The 24,452-nt window shown below is 37.1% G+C and overlaps 1 protein-coding gene across 24 annotated transcripts in view; it reads right to left on the bottom strand.

The window, feature by feature from the left end:
- Positions 1-24,452, bottom strand: part of FKTN (fukutin) — a 122,295-nt gene that overhangs the window by 66,266 nt on the left and 31,577 nt on the right. For 5 of the 24 annotated variants that reach the window (XR_014064115.1, XR_014064089.1, XR_014064097.1 and 2 more), the window contains exons 9-10: positions 23,921-24,048; positions 7,092-7,189 (exon numbers count right to left, since the gene is read on the bottom strand). Coding sequence is in view for 12 of the 24 variants with exons in the window: in XM_081525239.1 (XP_081381365.1) it covers positions 7,092-7,189; positions 23,921-24,048 (226 nt within the window). In the remaining 12 variants the exon portion in view is untranslated. Of the gene's footprint in view, positions 1-1,303; positions 4,192-6,711; positions 6,801-6,828; positions 7,190-23,920; positions 24,049-24,452 lie in introns of those variants that run through there. The other 19 variants (XR_014064120.1, XR_014064107.1, XM_081525315.1 and 16 more) reach the window with 11 other exon arrangements.

Raw genomic sequence — 24,452 nt, 5'->3', positions numbered from 1 at the left:
TCTGCCCATTCAGGCACTTACTCCCTTGCCTAGGGTCCTTCTCTGTTATTCGGTGTGTCAGGCACATAGAGGGGCCCCCTGGCTGGGGTCCTACTTTGTAGTTCAGCACATCAGTTAAAGGAGCACCCTAGGTGAGGTCCTACTCTGTAGTTCAGTGCATCAGGCGTTTGATGGGCCAGCCTTTCTATTGTTCAGCTGCCAATGCTGGCGTGTTGGGAGAGAGAGGCTATGGTGATGGCTCCACCCTCTGTGTGTGACTCAGCAGTACTGCCTTGCTTCCATGGCCACCAGCTTTCCTCCACAGGCATTTCCCACCACAATCTCCTCCCTCACATTCCCCTCAAACCGTCTCTCTCCGTAGTCAACAGCAGCCCTCACCCTGGGATTGCTCCACAATCCCTAAACTCCAGCTCCCAGCCACTATGCCTTCCAGGGGATCTACGTCCCTGTCCAGGGTATGTATGGCCTTGGCAAGGACTGTCTGATTCTCATTCCATTTAGGCTGCCACAGATCAGCTGTTTCACTCGCAGCCTTAAATGTTTCTCCTCTGACTCAGACAATTGCCCTGTTGTGGGGATTGGACCCCTGCTTCAGTTCCCCCATCCGCCAAGGGCAGGTCCAATCCTACTAACACTTCTGTTTTTTCCCCTACTTCCTTCGTCCTACCGAGTTTTGCATGGGTCTGTATGTTCTTTTCCGCTGGTCAGGTACTCTTGTCCACTCTCAGCCGGTGTTCTGCATGCACTTCTGTGTCTGAAGGTGTATTCCTGATGTATCCATGGAGAGAGATGTATTCCACGTCCACCTACTCCTCTGCCATCTTGTTCTCCAGTTGAGCATATTTTTATGTCAGTCTCTAATTTCCTTTTTTCTGCTCCATTGATCTATGTGTCTATCCCTTTAATACCATTCTGCCTTGATTACTGCATTAGTTTGCTAGGGCTGCCTAACAAAGTACAGCAGACTAGGTGGCTTAAAATAGAAATTTATTTTCTCACAGTTCTGGAGGCTTAGATCAAGGTGTTGGCAGGACTGGTTTCTTCTGAGGGCCTCTCTCCTTGACTTATAGATGGCCATCCTCTCCCTAAATCTTCACCTGACCTTCCCTCTGTGCTTGTCTGTATCCTAATCTTTTCTTATAAGGATACCATTCATACTGAATTAGGGTCCAACCATAAAACCTATCTCACCTTAATTTGAGAAGTACAGTACTGGTGGCAAGATTACTATTTTACTAGATTGCTTATGAGTGTTAGTGGCTATTATTTTTACTGAAAGCTTTAAAAATAAACACAAAATATCTCAAGTGATTAGAAAAATTTTATTCACCATCCCAAACAGGATTATATATTACAAATTCTGATCAAAATAATATTAAAGGTGTTTTCAGTAGTACCACAAACTATCTGTACCTGAAGATAAAGTCAAATAGTAAACTAAATGGCAACCCACTCCAGTATTCTTGCCTGCAGAATCCCATGGACAGAGGAGTCTGGCAGGCTACAGTCCATGGGGTCCCAAAGTGTTGGGCATGACTTAGCGACTAAACAAAGCATACACTGAAATTTACTCACATTTAAAATATCACTTTGTTTAGAAAAATTAACATTTTTCTGGTTATGATGTAGGACACACAAATAGCTACTTATGATTTTTATTTAACAAACACATGAACCATTCCCCATGCTCCAAATGAGTCATCATAAGTCTATAAAATCCTGTAATTTTTTTAATGGTACATAAGACAGTTTATATTGTTTTATAGAACAAAATACAGTACTTCTAATTCTCCTCATACTGCCTTTCAACTCCAAGGTGAGAATTGTGCATAAAAACATAGCAGCTTGGGTGGCTCATGGGTTCCAACATAATCTCTGCATTGGGTTGGGTTGGGAGATGGCAAGGAAGGCATTCTAAGATATAAGTTCTGAGAATAAAGAAACAGATATTTCCCTCAAAAAAATTTATACTTGCCTCCTTTATAAGCACAGGTTCCATACAAAGAGTATTTCCACTGAATTGGTCTGTCTGACTTATAAGCTATAATTAAGATTTCAGTCTGATGTGGAGCAGCTTAAAATAGCATCACAGACTCTGTTGATTCTTGCCTAGTTGAACCAGAAACATAAATTTGGGGGGAAAAAGTGGAAATGATTATTATCAATTCCCCTTTAATAATACTGATATAGGTATTCATGGGCACAGAAAATTAAGTAAAGTAAGTATTCCAAATTCTCTCCCTCTCCAAATCACTTATACCTGATTTTGGCTGGGCAGAGATTTACTACCAAGGAGGTGAGGGTTTACTTCCAGGAAAAGCTATAATATTGAGACAGAAGTTCAGGGCAGAGCAAACACCAAATACAGGGAAGTACAGAGAGTGACCTGCTTGGGACCTAGGAACTAGGTAGCATATGGAATAGCATAAGGAGACCCTAGAAGACAAGCGCTTTACCAATAAAATGAAAATACCTATTCAATTTAGAGAAGGAAGTACCATGGTAATATCTCTGAATTCATAAACCATACAATTCAACGCCTTGTTATAATGAAACATTCTTTTTTTTCCTAAGCAAATTTAGTTATGCAATCTTCTGAGTAGGGACTGTGTCCTACCCTAGTTTCTTCCATCCCACTTGAAGAATAATTAGAAAAGGATTTGAAAGTAAGAAACAGAACATTTCTTATTTACCTAATTCTAGGTTGATACTAAGTACACTTCATTTAATCCTAACTAAAAAAAGTCAGAAATATCCATCATTTCACCAATTCACTCATATGGAAACTGAAGCTATGAGGTTCCCTACCATAAATCCCACACAATGAAGCTGGGACTCCAACTCCTGCCTAATTTAAAAGTGTGTGCCCTTTTATGCTAACAGTAAGTGACATGTTAGAGGTGACCTAGCCTGGGTCTTAGTGACAGAGGAAGAGGAGGAAGAAAGAGAAATAACTGCTGGGACATTTCTTCAGAGAAATCCTCTTGATTGATCAAAAACTAGAATTTTTCCCAGGCTTTAAAGCTTACAAATTATGACTATATGTTAGAAGGAGGGAATGTGGCACTTTCTCTTACCAGGTTTTGAAGGAGAAATGTCCCCTGAGGATTTATAACATGGAGTACAAAAGAACTGTTCAGTTTCCAGAAGATGGAACTAGGGACTTAGAGACATTGGCAGCCTTAGCCTTGTGACAGTGGGTGAGGGTTTACTGGAGCGTGGGAATTCACTACAGGTGTGTTTCCTAGATACAGCTCTGCTCCCCAATCTACAAACCCCTGCTTTCCGATGTAATACTTTGCTGTCCTATGTGCCATTTGAAGCTTTATAGCCTATAAGGCTAGAATCCATGGTTTAGGTTCACAAAGAAAAAAGAAATGAGCACAATCTATTCTCAATTACTTGCATCCATAAGAGAGTATCAATAAAGAGGAAGAGAAAGGAGTCTGCAGAAATTAGCACTTCGTAGACTGGTGCTAATGGTTTCCTGGAGAAGTGGAAGATGCAAGTAGAAATGGGATACATCCTGAGACTAAGGGAATCAGGTGCTCCTGGTTTTAAGAATATCATGACCAAAGGCTGATGCCTCCAAACATGAACTAGTTCATCATTTGGAGATAAGGCATGTTTTAGATAAAGGTATGAAGACAGTGTAAGCATTTTGGACAAGAAAGAAACACTTCTCCTTTATCACATCAGGCTCTCAATCTGAGCAGAAAGATATTAAGTGGGGAATGGCAAAAACATCCTGTAAACTTCTCGGTCAAGCATGTTGAGCAGGACTAAAGATTCTGTGCTGTGGAACTTCCCTGGTGGTCCAGTGGTTAAGATTTGGTGCTTCCAATGCAGGGGGTACAGATTTGATCCTTGGTTGGGGAACAAAGGTCCAACATGCTGAGTCTAAGAGTTAGTCGCTCAGTCATGTCTGACTCCTTGAGATCCCATGGACTGTAGCTCGCCAGGCTCCTCTCTCCATGGAATTCTCCAGGCAAAAATAGTGGAGTGGGTAGCCATTCCCTTCTCCAGTGGATCTTCCTGACACAATCAAAAAAAATTTTTAATTAAAAAACAAAAAAAGACGCTGTGCTGTGATCAGTGAAACAGCCATGTACTGGGAGTCATGGCACTCTTGAGTTAAGAGACCCAACTGTTTCTTGCTCAGATCACTCCTTTCTGTGCTTATTTATTCAGCTATAAAATAAAAGGGTTAAAACAAATGTTGCAGTGAGGTCCCTCTGGCTCTTAAAATTCAAGTGCAAGCTCTTTTCACATGAGTGTTAACATGTTTGGGGGCATGGTGGCACACATTCTGCCATCTAGTGGTCATATTTCAGGGTTTGTCCCACTGCTCAGCTTCTCAGTATGGTTCCATTTGGAGAATTGACATTTTATTCCAGGATCCAGATGTCAGCAGTTGCAGCAGAGGAGAGGACAAGAGCTGCCTGCTTAGAGAAGGAATGAGTGGCCACCTGATTGTCAAGTGAGAGACTGTCAATCTTGACTCTCTGGGGACATCCATGGAGGTATAACTTCTACCAAGTTAATATAAGAGGTTTTCTCCTGGTAAGCCAGGCAAACTGTACATGGAAATGGTCAGATTAGGAAAATTACTGTTGGAATACGCAGGTGAGGAAAGAAAAGTGATCTGATGACGTGCTGATTTAGTGGATCCAAGGTCTCTGGACACTTAGCAGAGTGCAATGGTTAAGAAGCACAGAATGAAGTATAACTGAATCTGTATCAGAGCAAGCCTGGCCTTCAGAGTTTAGGGAAGGGCTTTCATTCTGCCAACTTAGGGTAGGATCCAAGATCTGAAGTCTGTGAAACCAGAAAGCAGTCAAAAAAAAGGTATTTGAGCAACCAGTGGTGTACAGAGGAATAGATATGGAACCTCTATCAATGTGGACAAGATAGCTTAGATTCTGAACCCTTCAGGGACAGATAAAAAGAAATAACCTAAACAGAGGGTGGGTAAGACCCTCCCATCTCACCGAACAGTGGGAAACCCAACCTGAAATGGGTAGAAATGTGTAGTGTATGTACTTCTAGATGTTAAGTTTAAGCAAACGTTTCTCACTAAACAAGGTGGATTTTGCCCAGGAACACTAATATTACCTGTTAAAATTTTTCGATCATGGAAAAAAAAAAAAGTTAAGGTTCAGCTATTTAGAATTTGGGTATAATTTCTATGGGCTGATTTCTAGCAAAGAGAAAGTTGATTACAATGACCTGTCATTTGGGGACAAGTTTACTGATAACCCTAAAAACTTAATTATATTATTTATGAGTAGACCCAATGACAATGCACTAAAAGTTCATCTTGAGAGAGGAAGGTCATTGGTTATTATGTATCAAAAAAAGTTTTTGTTATTTTTTAATTTGGAGTGGGGTGGTCATAGGTTGTAGCTTTCCTCAACTTTGCTTTAGGAAAACTATCAACCCATTCTCTCTTCTGGTTTCCATTTATATTACTATTATTCTCTAGTTTTAGAGGAAAATCTGCCAGTTTGGTACAGAAAGTAGTCCTAAGCAGCCTAGATAAAATGTAAGATGGCTTCCTATCCTGGTCAAAGAAAAAACAGCATACTTTCTGTGCCTGATATCCCTTTACCTGTCACTTAGAATACATAATCAAAGTAACTCATGAAGAGATGGGGAGACATAGCCATCCCAGCCCACTCAGAGATGTATCTTCAAGGGAGAAAGGAAACCAGGGGTTTCAGAGTGGGCGGTACTTGGTAAAGTAGGGATGTCTCAGTTCTTACTCCCCCCCAGTATTCAACAGATAGGACAACTGGGAATGGATACAAACTTTACAAACAGGATGATCTCAGGTGGGGAACAGCTGCCAGGTTTGCCACTTATGTGCATTTCGGAGTCCTGATGTAGTGTTAGAAGAGGAGAGGGAACAGGCAGGTTTACGTACCATGGAAATCGGTTTATAGGCCATAAGTGAAAGATATGGAACTGTAATTGATGAATAAGTACAGTGAGGAGTACATTTAGAAAAAGTAGAGGTATTTCTATTAATATTTTATGGCTAACATTAAAATTGGGATTTATAAGGATTTATAAGGATTATAAATTCAGAAAATATTAAGTGACCACGAATCACTCATATTTTACCTATTGATTGAGAATGAAATAAGGAAAATAAGTTTTATGAAATCACAGCCCTTTTGAAATCATGTCTGGTAGCATAGTCTCACTTGAATGATTTGTTAAACAAGTACTATCAGGTCAATGACAATATTCTCACAAAGGCTGTAAATTGAAGCATCACACACACATAAGCCTTCTTTTCACTTCAAATATGAAAATAGAAGGTGTATGGAAATTTACATATCTTTGACAAGACTAGAAATAAACTGTCATTTTCTTAAATGATGCCCCATGCTCTAAATCAATTCCACGCCAGGTTGCTTGTAAAAGGAATCGCCTCACAGCTTTTCTTGACATCACCTGAAGTCTGACCACTTGATTATTAACTCAGCCTCCACAACCTTAAAAGTAGCCCTAACATACAGGCTTAAAGGAGTTACTCCTTTTTACTGGTATATATACCCTTCCTTAACTGCACCCGGTAAGCCCACCTTCCAGTACAAACATTATTTAACATTTTGAAAGCACTTATAGAACATATCATATTCTATATAAGGAATATTCTTCAAAGGGTGAGGGGGTTTCCCTCAAAGGAACTGGGGTGCTTACCAAAGGCAGGGGGAAAAGAGGCAGGCATCTGTCTCACTCATGTCTGCCTCTCCACTGTAACCTAGCACTGCGCCTGGCACATGGAGACTCTAAGAAATGTCAGACGAGAGAATTATATCAGATGGCTCAGGAGTTAGGACTCTGTATCTTCAAACTTCTCATATTTCTTTGGTTCCTACTTATGTCTGACATGTATGTTTTTAAACAGTCATCTCCCTTTTGTGCAGGAGGGGAATTCTATTAATACCATTTCAACCTACTGTCTCAGTACAATTGGATAACTTCATCCCACTCAGAAATAGGCCAGACTCCATTGGGCCACACGTTGGGGGGAGAATGCTTCCAGTCCCATGTCTTTATAGGAATCTTCCAGGTCTTACCATAGTTGGCTTCGATGTATTCGATGGTTTCACAGGGCACATGAAACTTTGTGTCTACAAACTCAGTCCAGCACAGTGTAAACTTGGGAAACAGGTATCTGTGGCAAAACAGGCAATGTGGAGAGGAGTTAGGATCCAACAGCGGAAGTTAAGCTAAAGAACCCACAGCTAGTGTACTCTGGGCCAAAGGACTCTTCCACTAAACAGCTTTAGGAAACAGACACAGGGGACATTTTGTTGTTAATTGTCCAGCATTTCCTTCCTTTTCTAATGTTAACTGTATCCCAATTTCACTCCCCTAGTCCCAGTCCATATGGTCTAAAAGCAGCTGACTCCACACCTAGGCTCGAGATAGGTAAAAAAGACTCAGACCTAACCAGTAAATTACAGTCACTAGGTCAGGGAAGGGAATTTGTGCAGAGGTTTCTAAGCTGTGGGATGGAAGCTGAGAAGTGCTGGTGGCCATCTTTGTTGTTAGCAGGGAGAGCCTGTCTGAGACTGCAGTTAAAGCAAAAAGTTGCCAAAAGATGGAGGCAAATGATAAGAGTCTGGAAAACCCTGGGGAAGTGTTTGGGTTTGGCCGTGACAATTCCTTAAATACATAAATATTCTTTTTTAATATATTTCTAGTATTTGAAATTTGTATACATCGAGGGAGGCACATGTAGCAAGTGAGAGAGGAAACAAAACCTTCCTAGTTAGCCAGAGAACCTGAATCAATCCTGGCGATATATGACATTTTCCAACAACAGTGTCACAAATACTGTGTCTCTGTGAGAGGTCAAGTTAATTTCTGTCCTGGGTTTCACTGTGCTCCTAGATGGCTTTTAATAACCCTAGACAGCTTAAGAAGACATTCCCGGGATCAGTCAGAGTATTTCTTAAACTCTTTTTCTAACTTGTACAATAGTGAGAATTTCATACCACAATATGTAAACATGGTAAGACCCAATATATATTGGCTTTTTAAGCAAAGCTTCTCCCCACGCCCTCCTCAGATGCAGGAATAGAGATCTTATGCTTGGATGTTCTGTATTTCAACAATAATTCTCTTAAAAAAAAAAAAACAGTTATACAAAACACCTTCTTCCTGCTCTGCCTTTTATCACCTGCCCTTTTTAATTTCTATTCTTAGTCTCAAACTTTTATCACCTGCCCTTTTTAATTTCTATTCTTAGTCTCAAACTTTTTTCTTTCTATTTTTAGTAGGTTGCACATCATTAAATCTCTATCAAATTCAAACTGCTACTAAAGGAACCTAACTAAGGAACACTAAAATAAGCAGCATCCGTGTAAGGTGAATCTTCTCTTCCTTCACAGCATGGACTTTTCAGGGAAAAAGAGAGGCATGACTCCAAGATGCTCTCCCAGGCGTCTTCCTTGCTTCCATTCCTCACAAGAACCCACCCTCCCCCCACCTCTTTCTCCTTTCTTTCTTTCATCTCAAATGCAAACGAATCTCTCTAAGCTAGCCCAAGGAATATGTTATAATGAATTTAATTCAACTCATAGCAGAATTATTTCAATTAGTAAGTTTTGTTACTAAAACACGTTTCTTAAGGTATTTTGGATCAGTAAAAAGCTCTGTATTACAAATGGAACACTAAAACTAGCAGGTTTGCTAGATTTAAGACTATATAGTTTATATTATAGACTGTGTTGCTGCTTTCTGAGAAATATTTCTGTGTTGTTGCTTTCTGAGAAATATTTCTTTCCTTCACAACATGGTAAGAACCTTTCGTAATAAGATTTGAAGTACCAATAGCAGAGATGAAAGAAATTTAAAATATCAGAGGATTAAATAAAAAAGGAACAGAGAAAAACAGATTCAAAGTGTAATCATATTATAGAAAAAGGGATCTAACGGGGACGTTCTTCAAGGAAAGGTCAGTTCTCATATATTTTGTTTCTCAATATCATGTTTTACTACCAGATGAACTTAAAGCCACAGATGAAAATGACAGGCAGAGCAATTCTAAAGAAAGCAACAAGTCCCTTCTACCCAAACCAATAGGTGCTGGCAGTTAATAGACAATCCCAGCTGGCTTCTATGAAAAGGCCACAGCAAATTTCAATGCTGAGGAAGAAATAGGATACAGCATAGTTCCACCATCTGCTGGTCCCAATTTTACTCTGCACACTCATATTCATGGAATTGCTTATTTTGCCATGAGATATAACCATCCATCATCAGCCTCTACCGTCCCCAGTCAGATGCTGGTCAGCAGAATGTCCACCTGTCGCATCTTATCAAGTTGACACACTGAAGTTGAAATGAAGCAGAAATCATGGTCTATAGTAAAACAGGCCAGGAAACGTCTCTCTTAAATTTTATCCTTTACAGTTTTAGGAAAGAGGTACAAGAATGAAAAGAACGAAAAAACGTCCCATTTAGATCCCTGGTGTGCTGCAGTCCACGGGGTCGCAAACAGTTGGACACGATTGAGTGGCTGAACTGAACTGAACTGAAAAGAATGAAAAACCAGGATGACAGGGTGGGTGAGAATACTACAAATTTTATAAAAGCTTTCATAAAATAAAATGTTCAAAGCTTTCACTGAACAATGAAAGATTTACAAACAAAAACAAAACATTTAAAACATATAAAGAATCTTAAAATTACTCAAAGACAATTTAACTCAAATGTTAATTTTTGTTCCTAAATAGAAACATCCCTAAAACTGTGGTTTTCTTTTCACCAGATAATTTTTAAGCCTTTCAGCAAAAAGAAAATTCCAGCTTCCTAGGAGAAGAGGGAAGGTAAACAAACCATAAAATGTAAAAACTGACTGTAAAATGGGATTGTGGAGAGGAAGTTGTGGGGGTGGGGTGGTAAGTGACTCAGAACAGCACACTCTGTCCAGGTTATCAGTGAATAATAACTAAGACTATAATACAGTCAATGTTATTTTAGCTTTTAAAGCCCAGATTAAGTTCTCCTAAGCAGTTTTTACTTTAAAGCTCTGAGATAGGATCCAAAATGTGAACAGATTTAATTCAGACTAAGCAAGTCCCAATCAGAATGTAAGTTCAAGGCATCTCATCACACACAAAAAATCTATTAATTTTCTATTTCATACCACTTTTACTTCATTTTAGTTTTGCAAAAAACAGTAGCTAGAATTTAGTTGGAATAGATCATTTTTTCCCTCACAGACATCCTTAAAATCTGTAAAACTACTTATTGGTGTCTGGATAAACTAATTTCATCAATTGTACAACCTATAAACATAATAGCTAAGTGACAAACACTTTTTACTGTTGTTAGTTAGCTAGGCTAAGTGAGAAAGAGAGACACCATCTATTACAACTGAATCTGACTTTTTTAAACTTAAGTTTGCATTAAACTCTAGAGTTGGAATAGCAAAGCCTTTTTTTTAAACAAGAATTTCTTGCAAAACATTCCATTACCAATTCTGTCTCCTCTTTTAACTCTTAATGTCTTTTTCTTGTGTAACTGCAGTGCCTAAGCCCTCCAGCATACTGCTTAATAAAAGCAGAGACAGCACGCATTCTTACGTTTTATTTCTGATTTTAAGAGAAGGGCTTCTGAACCTAGAAGCCTAGAAACCTAGAGCCTATTATACAAAGTGAAGTAAGTCAGAAAGAAACAAATATTGTGTATTAACGCATATATATAGAATCTAGAAAAATAGTACTGATGAAGCTATTTGGAGGGAAGGAATGGAGACACAGATGTAGGGAACAGACTTGCGGACACAGCGGGGGAAGGAGAGGGTGGGATGAATGGAGGAAGTAGCCAAAGGCATATATACACTATCATGTAAAATAGACTGCTGGTGAGAAGTTGCTATGTAACACAGGGAGCCCAGCCTGGCACTCTATGATGACCTAGGTGGGTGGGGTGATGGGAGGGGGGAGGCTCAAGAGCAAGGGGATATATGTATAATTATGGCTGATTCACATGGTTGTATGACAGAAACCAACACAGTATTGTAAAGCAATTTCCCTTCAATTAAAAAAATAAATTTAATTAAAAATTAATTAGTGATTAAGAAAAGAGACAAGCACTTCTGAAGTTTTAACATTAAATACTATTGCTCACTTTAGGTCTTTGGTATATTCCCTTTACCAGGTTTAAAGAAATTTCAGATTCCTTTTATTCCAAGTTTACTAAAAGGTCTTTTATTATTGTTATTGCTAATTATGAAATACATCAAATGTTTTTAATGTCATCTATTGAAATAATCATGTACTTTTTTATTCCTTTAATCTTCAAGTGTTGAGAATTACACTAATACACACACACTACAAAATTCTATTCTTTTGCATTTCATTTAGGATATTTTTCTCTGTGTTCACTAAGACAGTAATTTCCCTTAAAATTTTTTTTTGGTACTGTTCAAGTTCAGTTTTGCTATTAGTCAAAATGAATGCATTAAAGTAAGTTATTCTTTTTCCCAAAATAAGTTATTTAATATACGGAATAATCTATACTATGAAGGCATTGTAAAAGTTTCCTACAGATTTTCTAAGTCTTTGGTAGGGAAAAGAAAAGAAAAGGAGGATTTTTAATTAGCAATTCAATTTCATTAATGAGTATAAGTTATTTAGATCTTCTGAGTTGATATTGATATTATTTCCAGAAAATTTTAACATTTTTCACATTTTACCTAATTATCACACTTGAGACTTGTCTTAGTAGTCTACAGATTTTCTTTTCAGTCAGTGTAACAAAGTTGAGAGCATAAACTCTAAAGCCAGACATCTAGGGTTTGAGTACTGAATATTGTCTTTAATTTTACCTTTTATAATTTAAGAACTAGCATTTTGATTTGTTAGTCTTTGCTACTGTTTTTTATTTCATTAATTTCTTCTCTAAGTTTCCTTTCTTCACTTTCCTTTGGCTGACTGTGCTGTTCTTTTAATTTCTTCAGTTGGTAGCTTTATTTTTTAAAATCTATTCTTTCATACTTACTGTTTTCAAGGCTACAAGTTTACCTCTATCCTTTTAACTGCATTCTACAAGTTTTGATATGTAGTACATTAATCAACTTGTGTAAATGCTCCATTTATAGTGGATAAGAAAGTGTATTCACCATTTGCTGGATGAAGACTTTTATACATCAATACATCAAATAGATCAAGCTTGTTGATTTTGTCCGTATCTTCAATATTTTTGGGCTTCCCTGGTGGCTCAGATGGTAAAGAATCCGCCTGCTATGTGGGAGACCTAGGTTCGATCCCTGGGTTGGAAAGATCCCCTGGAGAAGGGAACAGCTACCCAGTCCAGTATTCTGGCCTGGAGAATTCTATAGACAGAGCAGTCTGGCAGGCTATAGTCCATGGGGTCACAAAGAGTCGGACACGACTTTCACTTCACTTCAATATTTTTACTGACATTTTTGCTTGAAAGAGCAGTTTTTAAAATAAAAGTATTACCAAAATCTCCCACCATAATTGTGGACATGTCAAATATTCATCGTAATTTCATCAGTTTTCAATTTATATATTTCAAAGGTATATTGTTGCAGTCATAAAGGTCATGAATATTATTTCTTCTTGGTGGACTATTCCTTTGTAAAATTATGTAGCAGGCCTTTTAATCCTTTAACATCCTTTAACATTCCCTTCAATAAAATTCTACTTTGTCTGATATTAAAATTACAGTACAATTTTCCTTGGTTAATAATACTGGGGTATATCTTTTCCATCCCTGTAATTTTCAAGCTTTCTGTGTTGTGTGGTTTTGCTTTAATTTTGCTTTTTCCAAGCATTTTATAGCAAATGCTGTTTTCTATCTTATTTGATGATCTTTATCTTTTTATAGGTTAGCTTAATCTGTGAATATTTACTGTAATAAATTATGTGGTTGGACATCTTTTGAACTCTATAGCTAGATTGTCTGATTTCATGCCCTGGCTTCACCAGTTATCAGTTGTGTGACCTTGGCCAATCTCTTTGTGCTTTAACCTCATTTATAAAATGAGGGTACTAGCAGTAACTCAGAGAGATACTAACATAGAATGAATATATAAGACCCTGATGCTGGGAAAGATTGAGGGCAGGAGGAGAAGGGGACGACAGAGGATGAGATGGTTAGATGGCATCACCAACTCCATGGACATGGGTTTGGGTGGACTCCGGGAGTTGGTGATGGACAGGGAGGCCTGGAGTGCTGTGGTTCACGGGATCGCCAAGAGTCAGACAAGACTGAGTGACTGAACTGAACTGAATATATAAATGTAAAGTGCACAGAATAGTATGTAACACATATGTAACAATGCTGACTATTTTATGCTTATTTTTACATGTTTTCAGTTTACTATACTTTTTCTTTGCCCCACCTTTCCTACTTTCATTTGGATTGGTAAAGGTTTATAAATTATCTTTTGTTCTGCTTGTCTGGAAGTGTTAAATAATACTTCTATCCAGTAGTAATTAATGTCTGTAATATTTACTGTTTATTTCTCAACAAATGTAACACTACAAAATTTTCTAATAAAGACTAAATGTATGCAGAATCTTTATCCTCTTCCTTAACACCGGACTTAGGATACTTATTCCTTGAAAATGTAACAAATCTCCTCCTCAACTTATTTTTAACATAGTCTTCTTTTTTTTTTTGTAAACCAGACAAGAGCTAACAAATTTACTGACATGTTTTATCCATTTCTCTGGCCACCGTTATTTCATTTATATCAACTCTTCCTTCTGGGTTCTTTAATAGAGTTTTAACGTAGATGTGTGAAAAATAAACTTTCTTAGTCTTTGTACATATGCAAATGCCTTTATCATGACCTCCCTCTTGAGTACTAGCTTTAAGTGTACATAACATTCTTAGTTGAGAGTTATTTCTCCCCAACTTTTGGAAGATGTTACTCCATTATCTTCTGTGTTCTATTACTGCTGAGGTATATTTGCTTTTCTTCTATGAGCAATCCATTGTCTCTGGTAACCTGTAAAATTTTTTGATTTGGATATTATTATTTATTTAAGAAGTATCCAGATGTAGATTTATTATTTATCCTGCTTCAGGTCAGTTAAGTTCAGTCACTCAGTCATGTTCAACTCTTTACGACCCCATGAACTGCAGCACGCCAGGCCTCCCTGTCCATCACCAACTCCCAGAGTCTACCCAAACTCATGTCCATTGAGTCGATGATGCCATCCAACCATCTCATCCTCTGTCATCCTTTTCTCCTCCTGCCTTCAATCTTTCCCAGCATCAGGGTCTTTTCAAATGAGTCAGCTCTTCGCATCAGGTGGCCAAAGTATTGGAGTTTCAGCTTCAACATCAGTCCTTCCAATGAACACCCAGGACTGATCTCCTTTAGGATGGACGGTTGGATCTTCTTGCAGTCCAAGGGACTCTCAAGAGTCTTCTCCAACACCACAGTTCAAAAGCATCAATTCTTTGGCACTCAGCTTTCTTTATAGTACAACTCTCACATCCATACATGACTACTGGAAAAACCACAGCCTTGACTAGACGGACCTTTGTTGGCAAAGTAATGTCTCTGCTTTTTAATATGCTATCTAGGTTGGTCATAACTTTCCTTCCAAGGAGTAAGCGTTTTTTAATTTCATGGCTGCAGTCACCATCTGCAGTGATTCTGGAGCCCCCCAAAATAAAGTCAGCCACTGTTTCCACTGTTTCCCCATCTATTTGCCATGAAGCGATGGGACCGGATGCCATGATCTTAGTTTTCTGAATGTTGAGCTTTAAGCCAACTTTTTCACTCTCCTCTTTCACTTTCATCAAGAGGCTCTTTAGTTCTTTTTTACTTTCTGCCATAAGGATGGTGTCATCTGCATATCTGAGGTTACTGATATTTCTCCCAGCAATCCTGATTCCAGCTTGTGCTTCATCCAGCCCAGCGTTTCTCATGATGTACTCTGCATATAAGTTAAATAAGCAGGGTGACAACATACAGCTTTGATGTACTCCTTTTCCTATTTGGAACCAGTCTGTTGTTCCATGTCCAGTTCTAAGTGTTGCTTCCTGACCTGCATACAGGTTTCTCAAGAGGCAGGTCAGGTGGTCTGGTATTCCCATCTCTTTCAGAATTTTCCACAGTTTATTGTGATCCACACAGTCAAAAGCTTTGGCATAGTCAATAAAGCAGAAATAGATGTTTTTCTGGAACTCTCTTGCTTTTTCAATGATCCAGCAGATGTTGGCAATTTGATCTCTGGTTCCTCTGTCTTTTCTAAAACCAGCTTGAACATCTGGAAGTTCATGGTTCACATACTACTGAAGCCAGGCTTGGAGAATTTTGAGCATCACTTGCTAGTGTGTGAGATGAGTACAATTGTGTGGTAGTTTGAGCATTCTTTGGCATTGCCTTTCTTTGGGTTGGAATGAAAACTGACCTTTTCCAGTCCTGTGGCCACTGCTGAGTTTTCCAGATTTACTGGCATATTGAGTGCAGCACTTTCACAACATCATCTTTTAGGATTTGAAATAACTCAACTGGAATTCCATCACCTCCACTAGCTTTGTTCGTAGTGATGCTTCCCCAAGCCCTCTTGACTTCACATTCCAGGATGTCTGGCTCTAGGTGAGTGATCACACCATCGTGATTATCTGGGTCCTGAAGATCTTTTTTGTACAGTTCTTCTGTGTATTCTTGCCACCTTTTCTTAACATCTTCTGCTTCTGTTAGGTCCCTACCATTTCTGTCCTTTATTGAGCCCATCTTTGCATGAAACATTTCCTTGGTATCTCTAATTTTCTTGAAGAAATCTCTAGTCTTTCCCATTCTATTATTTTCCTCTATTTTTTTTGTACTGATCACTAAGGAAGGCTTTCTTATCTCTCCTTGCTTTTCTTTGGAACTCTGCATTCAAATGGGTATATCTTTCCTTTTCTCCTTTGTTTTTCACAGCTATTCGTAAGGCCTCCTCTGACAGCCATTTTGCTTTTTTGCATTTCTTTTTCTTGGGGATGGTCTTGCTCCCTGTTTCCTGTACAATGTTACAAACCTCCGTCCATAGTTCATCAGGCACTCTATCAGATCTAGTCCCTTAAATCTATTCGTCACTTCCACTGTATAATCATAAGGGATTTGATTTAGGTCATACCTGAATGGTCTAGTGGTTTTCCCCACTTTCTTCAATTTATCCTGCTTATCTGTCTTTAATTTAGAAATTCTCTTTAAATAGTGCTTTTTCATTATTTACTCCATTCTCTTTTAGCTCAGCTATGTGTTTTAGATATATCCATCAGTAATATTTAAAGTAAAGGGAATATGACAAAGTGAAAATTACTCTGCCACATTCGTCATGTCGTTAGCATTGATTCTGCCCATAGTTTTCTAAGCATTTCTAAGAATCAACTCTTGAAAACCAAAGTTACAGCATGCTGACTAGTATTTTTTAAACCATCTCTTCCACTAAACTCCTTACAATCCTGCTACAGATAATACAGAAGCAAAAGACATAACAGAGATACAGCTAACAAACTTTTCAGAAACTGGGCTAGAACATAGTGTTTCTGAAGTTTTTACTGATCCCATACACCAATCCTATCCCAAACTTCTAACATATAAAGAATACATATATAGCATATACATATTTTATAAGATAAAATTCTACCCATTGAACCTTGTGTTTTCCAATGACTTCCACTGTGAATTGAGTGATTCTATCTATTCTGTTGGCAAACTCTCCTATGCAGTCTCCATAGGACAGAACTAAACTAGAGAACTAGAAGAAATTTATATCACCAATGAGTAAACAAATTAAAGCTTGTATCATTTAACACCTGAATGCACATGCATAACGACCATATCAAAAACTATTCATTTAAAGCATGCACAAAACTTTTCTTTAAGGTCACAGGACAAAGCCTCTGAACATTTTTATTTCTACTGCATAACTTTAAAAAACTATATCTTTAGCTCATCAACAAGTAATTAGACTCCAGTTGTGCTTGCTTTGTCTGAGACAATTTGTATAGTATTCCTTTTTGGATATAATAGATAATGAAAAAAGGAGATTAAGTTATGATTTCAAATTTCATACTAAACATATAAAAGGCTTCTTTTATTTTGATCTCAGATTATCTCATTTGTCCAAGCAGATGCAAAAGGCTCCAAGTTTATCATTGCAATTAGGTCTGCCTTGATCAAATTCATGGCTTCTGGTCCCAGATATCCTCTTGTTTCAACCTGTGATCTTGGGCTCTTTTCTCTTAGCACCAATTTTCTAAGTCATAGGTTTTTTTTTTTTTTCTTTTTCTATCTTTTAAATCAGTTTTTCAAGGTGCAATTTACACACAATGAAAAGCACCCATTTCAAGTTTTGACAGATAATATATACCTGGGTTACCACTAAAATAATCAAGATATAAAACATTTCTACCACTCTGCTTCCCTAAAGCTCTCTGTGCTTCTGTGGCAGGCATACAGTCAACCCACCCTGGCCCCTGGTGATCAATGACCTTTTTACATTCTTGACTGCTTTTGCCTGCTTTACAATTTCAAATAAATGCAGGTACGTAGTACATATTCTGCCTATCTGACTTCTTCCACTTAACATAAGGTTTTGGAGATTCATCCATGTTACTCCATGTATCAGTAATTCCTCTCTGTTGCTAAGCAGAATTCCATTGTTTGAACATACCATAACTTGTTTATTTGGTCACCAAAAGATGGGCATTTGGATTATTTTCATTTTTTGGCTACCATGAATAAAACTGCTATGAACACTTTAAAATTTTAACGAAAATTTGTTTTCATTTCTCTTAGACTACTACCTTATAGAGTTTCTTATATATTCAAACAACAAAATATGTCTTAAAAACAAAATTTATTTCACATAAGTAAAAAGCTGACTATTTGTTCATTATGAGGTAATCTTCTCTTAAAAAACACAAAGAACTGCCACTTCTATATAGTGTATAAGAATACAATTACCGTACAATATGCATTCAGTGTTCCCCCCTTGATGGTATGGAGGTTAATTAAGGAGGCCTAAATATAATCTAAATGTTGTAAAATATGAAGGTATAAATAGAGTAGGAAATATGACATCATTTTTAGAAAAGCTAATGTTTTAAATGCACTCATTTAAAGAAATTATTCAAATCTGTCTTTTTAGCTTCACAGCTGTAAGTACTCAAAAGACAAATGTGTTTTTTGAGAGCTAAAACTATGGAAGCATAGTTATCAATCTATGACTGAGAGAGCCTATGAGTGGGGATTCAACAACCAATACCACTTTCACTTCTTTGAAGCAGTGACTAAAAATAACTGAGGTAACAACTTCATGGCTTTAATTCTCCAAAGGTGCTAGGTTAGACCAAGTCATCAATCTAGGGTCATCCTTACATCTTAAGGAAACACTATAGACTGTGTTTGAGAGGATCTTATATTAGTTTCCAGCAATGCTCAGGTCTCACTCAGCCTGATAGATTTATCAGGACTGATTTTACCTATAACTCAGAAAGGACAGATAAATCAGCAAAAGTACCCAAATACAGTGTAAGAGAGGTAAATAGAAAAGAAAAATCTATGGAAATTCAGAGGAAGAGGAGACTTATTTCCATTTAGAGGAACTGAGGAGCAACTTCAAAATGGAGGCAACTCAATAACCTCGCATAGCAGAATTGGGACATGGAATGATGTCTAATAACTAGTGACATACTTAAAATCTTGGACCAAATCAAGCTTCAAAAGGCTGGGGTCTAAATGCAATGTGGGATCTTAGATTAGATCCCAGAGCAGAAAAAGGACATTAGTAGAAAAACTGGTGAAGAACAGATAATGTTTAGTTAACTGTAATGCACCAAGGCTGGTTTCATGGTTTTGACAAAAGTACCATGATAACAATATGTTAACATTAAGGTAAACTGGGTGACTGTATCCAGAAACTCATTATATTATTTTCTTTTCTGTGAATCTAAAATTATCACAAAATTAGCTGTCTACTTTTTAAAAATAGGGGAAAAAAAGGCAGGGAGAATAAAGCGTGCTGACAAAGACGACTGAGAAGGCCTGTAGATCTGCAAAGTGCCTTAAAAGAGTCAAAGGATAAAACAAAACACTGAGGGTAAAATCTTGTACTTTTACTGTTATCAGAAGATTGTCCAATTACTCCTCTATTTCTCAAACAGCACAATCAAACAATAATAATAATTCCATTTCTGGGAATCTATTCAAAGAAACAATCCCTACTAAAACTTTCACTTAATGTACAAAGATGCTCACAGAATTTTTTAGTAATAAAAATGGAAACAATCTAAATATAAAAAGTTAAATAAACCTATTATTAGACCCTTCTCCATATTCCTCCCAAGTCTATCTAACAAACTTCTCTATATTTTATGTCACACTTCCTTGTCATTAATTCTAGATAGAGTTAATCTGTATCTCAACTATACATGACACCTATTTAAATCATGTTCTGCCGATAGAGTACTTTAATATTTGTTTCACGGTCTAGAGTATGAGATTCTTGAAACTAAGTTATATTAACATCAGAATCCTTGGCACAGAGCAGTTAGCAAATAAATTCTTCAGAAATGAAATGTTAAATTATATAGGAGTCACACTTGGATAAGTCTAGTCCCACAGAGGACAAATCCAATTTTTTTGAAGATCTATACAATAAGCAGAAGCTGCATATAACAGAAGGTCTAAGGAACCCACAGTTAGCCCCGAAGTAGTAAATTTCCTATCAGAGGATACAGAGGTAGCTGTAATATTCTGATAATGTCAATAAACAGAAGGGCTCTTTTCACAGAGAGAGTATTAATATGACTGAGATTGTAGTGACAGTGTATTGTATGAGGGTTGGAATACAGGCTCTGAAGTGAGATGGCCCAAATCTGAGTCTTAGCTCTGCCTTAATTTCCTTACCCATAAAATGAGGGTGACAGTAAACCTCCCTTATAAATTTGTGGTGAGGGTTAAATGAGATGATGCATATAAAAACTTGGCATAGTGCCTAGAACACAGTAAATATTCAATATAAGTTAATTTTTATTATTACCATTATTATTGCCTCTTAAACTTCTGGACTCCACCTCATTAGTTGATTCAGATGTGAAGGAAAGAAATAATCCAGAGGAATCTGGGCAGCATCTATAAGAACTATAAAGCTGTGGAATGAAAATTTCACATCTGGAGGCAAGGTTAATATATTTATTCATCACCTTGTATCACTGGTGATTGGAACTTGGAGAAGAAAAATAAATATTAAAAATCTAGACAATACTTAAGAAGAGAATTTAGATTTTAGGTGAAAGTACAAGTTTAGACTAAGAACTAAAGATGGAAGAAATATGAGACCTGGGAAAAAATGCTTACCCAGAGTAACTAATACAAGTTAACACTGTGTTGAATGTCCTATGCTTTTACCAGTGCAACATGAGTAGTAATAGTAAAAGAATAATAATATGGTAATGACAGTTGCAACTGTGGCTAATACTTATACAGTACTTACTATGTGCCAGGTACTGTTCTAAATGCATTACTACATGTATTAACTCATTGAACCTATTAACTCTTAGACAGAAGCATTTGGGCTTAAGAATCCAACAGGTCTAAAGTTAAATCTTGGCCCTATCACTAATGGCCAGAGAACTCTGAGCAAGTTACTTCACTTTTCTGAGCTTTAGATTCCTCGTATCTAACTGCGAGTGAGAATATCTAACCCACAGGGAACATGTGAGGATGATCTGAGAGTAAATCATAAAACACCTATGATAGTGCCTGATATATAGGTAGATATCCTGGTAGCTATAGCTTTATCATTTGCTGTCAATATTGTAATCATAATTCAAACTTATGACCAAAACATCATTCTGAAGGCATGCGGAGCATGCAGAGCAAAGTTTTAAAAGGGGGACCTTTTGCTTCCTTCCTGAGTTCCTCTTCGGCTTTATAAAAAACGGTGAAAATGAAAGTGTTAGTTGCTCAGTCACGTCTGACTCTTTGCAACCCCATGGATTGTAGCACTCCAGGCTCCTCTGTCCATGGAATTCTCTAGACAAGAATATTGGAGTGAGTAGCCATTCTCTTCTTCAGGGCATCTTCCCGACCCAGGTCTCCTGTATTGCAGGCAGATTCTTAACCATCTGAGCCATTAAAAAATGGTAAGTATTCTATATTATCATTAAGTTTTTTCTCAGAATAAACTACACATGAATAAAAAGTAGAATATTATAAAGATAAAAAGACCCTTAGACTAGCTTTAAAGATTTTTCCCTCTAGGAATAGTAGTGGTGATAATTCTACAGTTTCTTACAGTAAATAGTACTGAAAAGAATGAAAATGGCATATGGCTGGGGGAATCTTCCAAAGAAACTACTCTTCACAACCATCCCCTGTTCTTTTCTCTGCCTTTTAAGGTCACAGTAACATGATAGAAAATCTGGGATTCAAACCATCTGTCCAGGCAGTTCTATCACTGTTCATTTCTCTCATTAAATAATCAGAACACTTCACACTTCCCAAACACTGCTACCATAAAGAGCAGTTAAAGCAGAATGAAAGAAGCTTTTTCTAGCCAGAGATGTCATGGTTAGAAATGCACAGTTCTTTTGAGGTTTGACATGGGATCATGCCAGTGGGAAGAAAGAAATCCAAGCTTTAGAAGAAAAATTAAGAATAACAGGATTATAATATAAGCTCCAGAAACAAAAGGTGACATTCTCATGTGGCAGTTTAATATTGAGATAATTATACAGGTTTCTGATCTATAAATTTCTTATAAGACTAAGAAGAAGAATAGTTTTCTTTACTGCTACTGAGAGTATTAATAATAGCAACTAATAACTTCTTAGCACTCAAGATATGTTTAATTCTCTTCAAAACCCTTTTTGTGGATTAACTCAGTTCTTGAAACCATTCTATGTAGCAATTTCTATTATTATTCTCATTTTACATTTGAGGAAATTTAGGACCAGGGAGGTTAAATAACTAGTTGGTAAAATGGAGAGCTGGGATTCAAAAGCAAACAGACTGGCTCCATGCCTTTAATTTCTATGCTATACTATCTCACAGTTTTTTTTTTTAAGTCTGGAAATTATACATTAAGTTTGGCATCTTTATTATATTTTAATAAACAAACTAGCTAAATGTCAAAAAAATACCTCCCTATTCACCTAGCCACAGTGAGAGTGTCAATTACATATTTACTAACTTACTAAGTATTTCTGTCTTATAATCAGAGCTTACTTAGCATGAAAGTGTTTGTTGTCATAAAGCAAAATAATTTTTTATAATATATGAGCTTCAGGAACACACTCCAGGATCATGTCAATTTGGGGATACTTTATGACTTTGAGAAAAAAAGTTTGGATTATTCTCAAATCTCCAGAACAAGTTTAATATTACATGGAGACTCCTTGCCTTCAAATAAAGATTCAAATAAAGTATGTAATATCTATGTACCCAGGAGAAACCAATCTGAGTTTGGAATTATTCTTCTGTGCTACAGAACATTCTCCAGTGTGCCCAATTGCTCAAGTTTATTCAGTGATAGAAGCTCTAATCTCAGCTAGTTGGTGAGGTAAATCTATGCTCCTGGTCATAAGAACCAGTAAGAATGATATAAGAACCATAAGAATGACAACAATGACAGCAGTCACACTAGCAATCATATTATTAATAACATTAAATAATTATAACAAAGGTAACCACCACTTACTGATAATAAGGGCTAAGTATTACACTAAGTGCCTCATACTGTCAGGTGTATTAGGGAGGCAGTAGGGGGTAGTGATTAAAAGTATGAACTCTAGAGACAGGCTGCTGCCTGACTTATTTGCTGTGATGTTGAACAAATGACTTAAATTCTCAGTGCCTCACAGACTGTCTATGGTTGTTATGAGGATTAGATGTGTTAATACACGAAAAATGTTCACATCAGTGCCTGACATACAGTAGTATTGAGGAGATTAATGTTCAAAAAAGCTAAAGGCTACAATTAGTTAGGGTGAAGCTGGCATTTTCCAGGTCTGCCTGACTCCAGAGCCCACATTCTTTGGGTTCAGGTTCATATCATTCTCTCTCTCTCAGAACTGTGAACAGGCCAACTGCATCATAAAGGGTATACACAGTTACTCTACATTTTTGTCTTTTGTAATCAAAGAGTTTGACTACGGCAGCATTAAAAGAAATGCTCAAAATGCCAGTCTAATATATTGTAGTCCACCAATTAATTCAGAATTGAGACACTTTTCCCCTACAATTTTCTATCTGAATCAGGTGTCTTAAAAAAGATTATAATTAGCAGTGTCTTTCCTTTCTTGTTAGCACATACAATAATGGTACATCTTACAATGCAAATCACCTTACATTACAAAATGTGGTAGCTGTTAACTACCATATTATCCTTTAAATGTATCCTTTAAAGTATCTTCTAAAGAATGGGCCTCAGACTATGCTAAAGGCACATTCCAGAGCTTGCCCAGCATTCATGACCTCAGTTCCAGCCAATGCCAATCTCCTCACTTAAACTTCACTTCACCTTAACTATCTCCTTCTTACTGATCCTTACCCATTCTCATCAAATTATCAAGTTCCAACAGCTCTTAACAGGCAATTGGTTTTTTGGCTCAGAATCTGGGCCTAATTTTCTGTTCCTTATTTTGGCTTTCCCTTTCTGATGACTTAAGGGCTTCCAATCATAATGACCTTTAGGAGTGACAAACCCAGGGGCACTTCCTCAGTCCTGATAGGTATCCTCACTTCTCAAGCATAACTGGGAAACTCCTTGGGAAGCTGAGAAGTATCAGCTAACAGTGGAGCCTTGATGATCATTCCCCATCCCACCCCATTTTCAGTTACTTCCTTACTTCTACCTTCTGCAGTTATTTCTAAAGCCCCCTTTGTAAGAACTTATCTGATTCATACTTAAACTTTTTTCCTGTTTTGGCCTGAGTGCCTCCATTCCACATATGGTCAGTCTCTTCATAGAAGAAAAAAATGTCAAGTTTTACATCATCTTTTCCTTGGAAAGACAATTCCAAGCTGTCTTCTACCTAGGGAGAAGATGAAAACCTTTACAGACTGAAACAAAGGAAATAACATTTTTTAAAATCAAAAGAAAAAAAGATTCTTATGTTTTATATGGAGAGAATATAGGTTTTAAGATAACTGTTTTTAAAGCTGGAGCACCTCTGAAATTGGGGTGCATCAGTAGCACACAATCATTAGATTTCTTTCTTAAATGGACATAAAATAATCTTGCTTTTTACAACTGATGACAACTCAGAATAAATGACTTATAGTAGTTAAAGGATCACTCTGCAAAACATCCTGTTCCAGAGCTCCTTTCTGACTAAAAAAGAAAAGTAATCAAAGAAAAATTATTCCCTTTAATAACCAAGTAAAACTATCAGGAAGTAAGTCATTATAATCAATAACTAAGAACTTATGTAAATGT

The sequence above is a fragment of the Giraffa tippelskirchi genome, chromosome 1 (genome assembly GCF_054371585.1).
Source record: "Giraffa tippelskirchi isolate mGirTip1 chromosome 1, T2T-mGirTip1v1.2.pri, whole genome shotgun sequence".
In the NCBI taxonomy this organism is placed as follows: domain Eukaryota; kingdom Metazoa; phylum Chordata; class Mammalia; order Artiodactyla; family Giraffidae; genus Giraffa; species Giraffa tippelskirchi.
This window is presented reverse-complemented; position numbering and strand designations above follow the sequence as displayed.